The sequence below is a fragment of the Rana temporaria genome, chromosome 10 (assembly GCF_905171775.1).
Source record: "Rana temporaria chromosome 10, aRanTem1.1, whole genome shotgun sequence".
NCBI lineage: Eukaryota > Metazoa > Chordata > Amphibia > Anura > Ranidae > Rana > Rana temporaria.
The window spans coordinates 127,654,446-127,662,990 of record NC_053498.1 but is presented as its reverse complement, the minus strand read 5'-3'; the positions used below and the strand labels follow the sequence as shown (position 1 = coordinate 127,662,990).

General features: G+C 46.4%; 1 protein-coding gene across 1 annotated transcript; it reads left to right on the top strand.

The window, feature by feature from the left end:
• The first annotated feature begins 583 nt into the window (after positions 1-583).
• LOC120915864 (putative GPI-anchored protein pfl2) lies at positions 584-6,657 on the top strand. The gene is made up of 3 exons (XM_040326675.1): positions 584-661; positions 3,621-4,834; positions 4,917-6,657. The coding sequence occupies exons 1-3, from the start codon at positions 584-586 to the stop codon at positions 6,655-6,657; spliced, it is 3,033 nt and encodes a 1,010-aa protein (XP_040182609.1).
• Positions 6,658-8,545: the final 1,888 nt, after the last annotated feature.

Below are 8,545 nucleotides of genomic sequence, written 5' to 3'. Positions count from 1 at the left end.
AATTGCCGGTTCTGCCGGCTGGAGAACCCATCGTGGTCGGAGGTAGAAGGGAAGCTTTCGCCAGAAAGGGACCATCCACCTTATTACCAGGGACCACAGTGAGTAGCTGAAGCAAGTACCGGAGCAGTATTCTCAGAGCTCCCAACTGTCCCTGATTTCGAGGGACTGTCCCTGGTTTGGAGCAATGTCCCTCTGTCCCTCATTCCTCCTCATTTGTCCCTCCTTTTGGTCTGATCTATATAGTTCTGGCTGCAATAGTTTGAGTCACGGGCCTGGAATAAATATATATAGAAATATTTGACTGGCAGCATACTTGTGTTGGTGATTCACTGAGGCCAGAAAAAGCCAAAGAGGGTAGCATTTTCAGACATAGGCCAGCACTGGCACTCCTGGGATTTGTGGATTGTCTCCTATAATATTTTTTTATACGTGATCCTGAATATCTGTGAATAGCAGGACGGAGCGGCTCTGAGCGAATCGATTAGACTGCAGGCTGAGCAGCAGCTGGTTAATAAAACTGACACAAGAAAATATCAGCAGGTGGTAATGTCAATAAGAACTGCGGGAGGTTAGTTATCTTGTAATGACGGAGAGAATAATCAGCCTGGAGGAGCAGATGCCATTAATGGCGGAGAGAATGAGGTGTAAGAAGACTGAAGCGGTATGTTCATAGGTGATGACAGGCTGAGGTCACCTGATTCCATGCTGACCGCACACTATAATCAACATCTTTTTATTACCATTGTTTGTTCCGCCAATTCGCTCACACACCTGTTTTATACTCGTTCATGTTCAGATTAAAAAACAATCATATCCCAGACAATTTGTGTGCATTCCTCTCACGTTTGAGACATTCAGACATTATTCACAGGTGGCTATGACTTCCATCAAAGGAACTGACTTCCATCAGATTACACGTGAATCTGCCTTCTTGTACAGGTGCATCTAACTTCAATTATAGGTGGATATGATGTCCTCTACAGGTGCATCTGACTTCTACATGGGTAGATCTGACGTCAATTATAGTTACATCTGATTTCTTCACAGGTGGATCTGACGTCCATTACAGGTACATCTGACTTCTTCAGAGGTGGATCTGAAGTCCATTACAGGTACATCTGACTTCTTCACAGGTGGATCCGACGTCTATTACAGGTACATCTGACTTCTTCACTGGTGGATCTGACGTCTATTACAGGTACATCTGACTTCTTCACAGGTGGATCTGACGTTCATCATAGGTACATCTGACCTGTTCACAGGTGGATCTGACGTTCATTATAGGTACATCTGACCTGTTCACAGGTGGATCTGATGTTCATTATAGGTACATCTGACCTCTTCACAGGTGGTATACACATATTTGCCAGCACACCAAGGATCATTTAAAAAACGTCCAAAAATGTAATGCATGTTAGCGATCCAGAAAAAGCAAAGTTTCGAGGTCACGCAGGACCTCTTCGTCATCTTTTGCCTGACGAAGAGGTCCTGCGTGACCTCGAAACGTTGCTTTTTCTGGATCGCTAACATGCATTAAATTTTTGGACGTTTTTTAAATGATCCTTGGTGTGCTGGTGAATATGTGTATATGATTTGCTTTCCGGTTCCCAGCCGGTAATCGTTTCAGCACCCTTTTACTTAGTGGCCATTTCCTGGAAGGTGTGCAATTGGAATATTTTTGACTCTTCACAGATGGATCTGACGTTCATTATAGGAACATCTGACCTCTTCACAGGTGAATCTAACTACCTTTGCAGGTGGATCTGACTTCTTCGCAGGTACATTGGACTTCTTCTACAGTTGTATCCCACTTCCTTTATAGGTGGATCTGACTTCTTCACAGCTGGATTGGACTTCTTCTACAGCTGTATCCTACTTCCTTCAAGGGTGGAACTGATTTCCATTACATGTGGATCTGACCTCCTACACAAGTGGCTCTGACTTCTTTCCCAGGTGAACAAACCTCATTCTAAACTGCATCAATCTGCTTCAAGCTGTTTTTGCATGACTATAGTATAACAGATGTCCCAAATTAAACCAACCAAAATTACCTTTAAACCACCCAACCTTCTTCCCATTAATTGGAGACCACACCATTCTTGTTGGGTAAAAATTAGGCCGTAGCAGCCTGCTTTTATTAAAGGTAAATAATTATTTAACATTTTCTAAACTGCTGTTGGTCTCCGCAGGCAAAAGGCCTCTAAATATAACCACTCTGTATATATATAAACATATATATACCTCTATATACATATAAATAACTTCTCTATAGCACTGCGGTCTCTCGTGCCCTTCTGACTGGCCTCAAGCCGATGCTGGCTCAAAGACCCTCCCGACCGCAGTGCTCCATATTCATTCCCCCCAGTTAACCTCCGTTAGCTGGGCCCATCATATCCACTGTCACCGACAGGTCTAAAACACATCTTTAAACCGGCTCTTCCTTCACCCGCAGAGACCAAAACCACGCTGCCACGACAACTGTTTTCACCTATGGATGACAAAAGCACACACAAACAACACACAACGCCACAAGACAAACAAACCTTGGCAAAACATAAACGATAAGAAAAAAACAAAAATTAGGGGAGGGTGGGTGGGAACTTTCCTCCGCGCTGTGCTTGCCGGGTGGGGCGGGGACTACCTTTTATCAACTCCTCTCTCCGCCCCCCCCTGCCCCTGGAGAGCCAATCATTAATTTTCTTGTTCCCCTGTTCCCTTAGTCATGTGGGCCCTGCACAAATTCCCTGCGGTCCTAGCTCCGGGCTGTCTTTCCCATTAAAAGGCATTGTGAGATAAACTTTAATCTGAACAGAAATCTGTTGACAGGTCCTACAAGTGTCCAATGGTGGGGGACATAAGTGACATCCCATTCTGCATTTGCACATTTGTATGGCATGACATCCATGTGACCTGCCCTATAGACTGTTTACAGCTCCCGTTGTGATGTTACATTTCAGTGAGCTCCTTGGCTCCGGTGGCAGCGGAAGAGATTTCCATTTCTGATTGCTAAGCGGGGAGCACAGGGAGTCCAGACACATTCTGGGAGCCTGTGATTGTTTTAAATAACACTCAGTCTTTTCATGGTCGATTATGCAAAATCATTGAGGATAAAATCCCATTTTTAGTGTGCGTGGGTACTGCCCGCCTCAGTAATGGAATGTGTCACGTCTGACAGCTCTGAGCTGTCAAATCCGACTTCTTGTAGGGCTAATAGCAGCCGGGGACCGAAGGCAGCACACGGATCCCCCGCAGGCGTGCAAGGTTTTGTCCAATGCCACCACAGGCTGTCCGCGCCAATGTTTCACAGCATTAGGCTGCAGCTGCCCCCCCCCTGCTGACGCACCTGTGCTCTGCCTGACTGCTACCTACCCATGTCAATTCATGTCACCAGGCTGGGTGTTCATGGCCTGCCCACCAGACTGAGCCCTGTGCCATGCCAATCCAGATATGCTGCAAAGAGCCGCCACCAAATGGATCAACGGCCAATAAAAGGCCTGTAATAGGGATGGAAATTATGTGTAATTATTGACTCACAGTTCATTTACTGCTACCGCTGCCTGACAAAAGGTTAATCCATATTGATCCGTCCACACATATCATTTATCTGTACTGCCTACAAGATCGGTCTCTTCTCCATCTACACACAACTCATCTACTGCCCCATCTACACACAACTCATCTACTGCCCCATCTACACACAGTTCATCTACTGCCCCATCTACACACAGCTCATCTACTGCCCCATCTACACACAGCTCATCTACTGCCCCATCTACACACAACTCATCTACTGCCCCATCTACACACAGCTCATCTACTGCCCCATCTACACACAGCTCATCTACTGCTCCATCTACACACAGCTCATCTACTGCCCCATCTACACACAGCTCATCTACTGCCCCATCTACACACAGCTCATCTACTGCCCCATCTACACACAGCTCATCTACTGCTCCATCTACACACAGCTCATCTACTGCCCCATCTACACACAGCTCATCTACTGCTCCATCTACACACAGCTCATCTACTGCCCCATCTACACACAGCTCATCTACTGCCCCATCTACACACAGCTCATCTACTGCCCCATCTACACACAGCTCATCTACTGCTCCATCTACACACAGCTCATCTACTGCCCCATCTACACACAGCTCATCTACTGCCCCATCTACACACAGCTCATTTACTGCTCCATCTACACACAGCTCATCTACTGCCCCATCTACACACAGCTCATCTACTGCCCCATCTACACACAGTTCATCTACTGCCCCATCTACACACAGCTCATCTACTGCTCCATCTACACACAGCTCATCTACTGCCCCATCTACACACAGCTCATCTACTGCTCCATCTACACACAGCTCATCTACTGCCCCATCTACACACAGCTCATCTACTGCTCCATCTACACACAGCTCATCTACTGCCCCATCTACACACAGCTCATCTACTGCCCCATCTACACACAGCTCATTTACTGCTCCATCCACACACAGCTCATCTACTGCCCCATCTACACACAGCTCATCTACTGCCCCATCTACACACAGCTCATCTACTGCTCCATCTACACACAGCTCATCTACTGCTCCATCTACACACAGCTCATCTACTGCCCCATCTACACACAACTCATCTACTGTTCCATCTACACACAGCTCATCTACTGCCCCATCTACACACAGTTCATCTACTGCCCCATCTACACACAGCTCATCTACTGCTCCATCTACACACAGCTCATCTACTGCCCCATCTACACACAGCTCATCTACTGCTCCATCTACACACAGCTCATCTACTGCCCCATCTACACACAGTTCATCTACTGCTCCATCTACACACAGCTCATCTACTGCCCCATCTACACACAGCTCATCTACTGCCCCATCTACACACAGCTCATCTACTGCTCCATCTACACACAACTCATCTACTGCTCCATCTACACACAGCTCATCTACTGCCCCATCTATACACAGCTCATCTACTGCCCCATCTACACACAGCTCATCTACTGCCCCATCTACACACAGCTCATCTACTGCCCCATCTACACACAGCTCATCTACTGCTCCATCTACACACAGCTCATCTACTGCTCCATCTACACACAGCTTACCTACTGCCCCATCTACACACAGCTCATCTACTGCCCCATCTACACACAGCTCATCTACTGCCCCATCTACACACAGCTCGTCTACTGCCCCATCTACACACAACTCATCTACTGCCCCATCTACACACAACTCATCTACTGCCCCATCTACACACAACTCATCTACTGCCCCATCTACACACAGCTCATCTACTGCTCCATCTACACACAGCTCATCTACTGCCCCATCTACACACAGCTCATCTACTACTCCATTTACACACAGCTCATCTACTGCCCCATCTACACACAGCTCATCTACTGCTCCATCTACACACAGCTCATCTACACACAGCTCATCTACTGCTCCATCTACACACAGCTCATCTACTGCCCCATCTACACACAGCTCATCTACTGCTCCATCTACACACAGCTCATCTACTGCCCCATCTACACACAGTTCATCTACTGCTCCATCTACACACAGCTCATCTACTGCCCCATCTACACACAGCTCATCTACTGCCCCATCTACACACAGCTCATCTACTGCTCCATCTACACACAACTCATCTACTGCTCCATCTACACACAGCTCATCTACTGCCCCATCTACACACAGCTCATCTACTGCCCCATCTACACACAGCTCATCTACTGCCCCATCTACACACAGCTCATCTACTGCCCCATCTACACACAGCTCATCTACTGCTCCATCTACACACAGCTCATCTACTGCTCCATCTACACACAGCTTACCTACTGCCCCATCTACACACAGCTCATCTACTGCCCCATCAACACACAGCTCATCTACTGCCCCATCTACACACAGCTCATCTACTGCCCAATCTACACACAGCTCATCTACTGCTCCATCTACACACAGCTCATCTACTGCCCCATCAACACACGGCTCATCTACTGCCCCATCTACACACAGCTCATCTACTGCCCCATCTACACACAGCTCATCTACTGCCCCATCTACACACAGCTCATCTACAACCCCAGCTGCACACACAGTTCCTTTACTACTCCAGCTGCACACACAGTTCCTTTACTACTCCAGCTGCCCACACAGTTCCTTTACTACTCAAGCTGCCCACACAGTTCCTTTACTATGCCAGCTGCCCACACAGTTCATTTACTACTCCGGCTGCCCACACAGTTACTTTACTACTCCAGTTGCGCACACAGTTACTTTACTATTCCAGCTGCACACACAGTTCCTTTACTACTCCAGTTGCCCACACAGTTCCTTTACTACTCCAGCTGCCCACACAGTTCCTTTACTACGCCAGCTGCCCACACAGTTCATTTACTACTCCGGCTGCCCACACAGTTACTTTACTATTCCAGCTGCACACACAGATCCTTTACTACTCCAGTTGCACACACAGTTCCTTTACTACTCCAGATGCAGGTACTCATTGATCCTGAGACACAACTTTCCAGAGTCACGGCATGTACGGTATTTAAATGAAAACTATTATTGTTACTGTCCCCCCACCCCCTCCATTCCAAGTGCTTGATTGTGATGAGTGAGCTAAGAGATTATATTGATTTGCTCACAGTTTGCAGTTTCTTCCAGAACTGCCCATTCTTCACCTCTAACTCATCTCCGAGGAGCCGGCTGCTGGATGTCACTGCAGAACAAGCCCGGATTCTGAAGGTATCGATCGCCAAGTGCAGCGTTAACATGACTGATGCCCAAGTCTTGCCCAGGTATGAGAGCTGTGCTGCAGACAAATAGCAGCCGATAGGATGAGCGGATAACTGTTAGCGAGATGAAGAGGCTTCCCTGACCTTACAGAGTGGTTGCCGCAGGCCAGAGGGCTGAGAAAATCCATTTCCAAACAGGCAGAGTTTTATAGAACTGGATCTTTCCCTTAAACTCGGATACTGCGAAGATACAAAACTGCCTGATCACTTCCTATTCTCACAAACAGCTTAGAACAGAAAGAGGTCCTGATGTGCAGAAAGGTGATTTGGGTGGTAAATAAATTCTGACCCTGAGAACAGACTGAATTGGATTTCTAGATGCCGCCATAAGATTCGCTTGCAATATAACAGAGGAAGGTCAATTCTGACCATATGGGGGCACACAGTGCAGATACTAGACATGTGCAGTTTGTTTCCTTCCAAATTGAAATTCTCACAAATGTTTTGTTATTCGAAAATTCGGATTTATCCAAATTTCCGAATTACAATAGTAACAAATTTAAACTAAATAACAAATCAAAGAGAATAGAATGGAATTGTGCATAACATTTGCATTACACATCCAGTGACAGGTTTAATCTTTTAGTTTTGAGTTTTTTCAGACTGTAGAAATACTGAACATGTTATCTTTCCCTTTCCGTCTGCAAATTGAGGCAGCTCCTGTGCTTTAACACTGATTATGTGGCGGGTCTGGATCTACCTGAAGACGATTCTTTACTTTTATCACAATGTACAAACAAAATTGAGAGACAATGGTGCCCCAGACAGGGGTGGGGGGTCATCAGAGATGAGCAGATGGGCAGCATAGCCGATCTGTCTGTGCCCATTACTGTCCTGATATCCTGCCTGCCATCAGATAGTAATAATTATCTGAGAAATGTTCTATCACAATGATTGATCTGCTTAGCTCAGGGGAATATTGTGGTACAGTTATATAATTAATGGAATGTGTACTATTAAATTCTTCATCGATCTATTTTGCACATTTCTTTAAAACATAACAAAGATTTTAAGATTTATTATTACCCACCTTCATGCATTTTCTACTTTTATTATAAAACTTAAAGCGGAATTCCGCCTCCCCCTCAAAAAATGTAAAGTCATCAGCTATAAATACTGCAGCTGCTGACTTTTAATAATAGGACACTTACCTGTCCTGGAGTCCAGCGATGTCGGCACCTGCAGCTGATGTTTCCATTGGCAGTCAGGTGCTGCCGCCGCCATTGCCGGTAAGGGAACCCGACAGTGTAGACTTACGGTTTCATGGCCGGGTTCATACTGCGCATACGCAAAGTGCACTCTCCTACTGGCCCGACATCAGGGGAAGGAGGAGGGAGGAGGAGGGGGGCTGGACTAGCGACAGAAATGGGGACAAGATACCTGTCAAAAACAGGTACCCGCTCCCCCCACACCAGAAAGGTGCCAAATGTGGCACCGGAGGGGGGGGGGGGGAGGCAGATAAGTGTAAGTTTTGTATCTATATATTTTTTTTAAATACAGAAATAAGGGGGTTGGACCCTTAGACCCGTCAGGTTTTTATTGCTGTCTTTGTTCCATTGGGGATATTCACCTTCTTGATTTATCCGTGGCACGGAAAATAAAGAAAATCCCAAATTTTACAGTTGTCACCAGAACAGATAATAATGCCAATTTTACCCTGCCGTGCTGTGGTTTGGCCGCAGTGTAGGTGTATCTGAG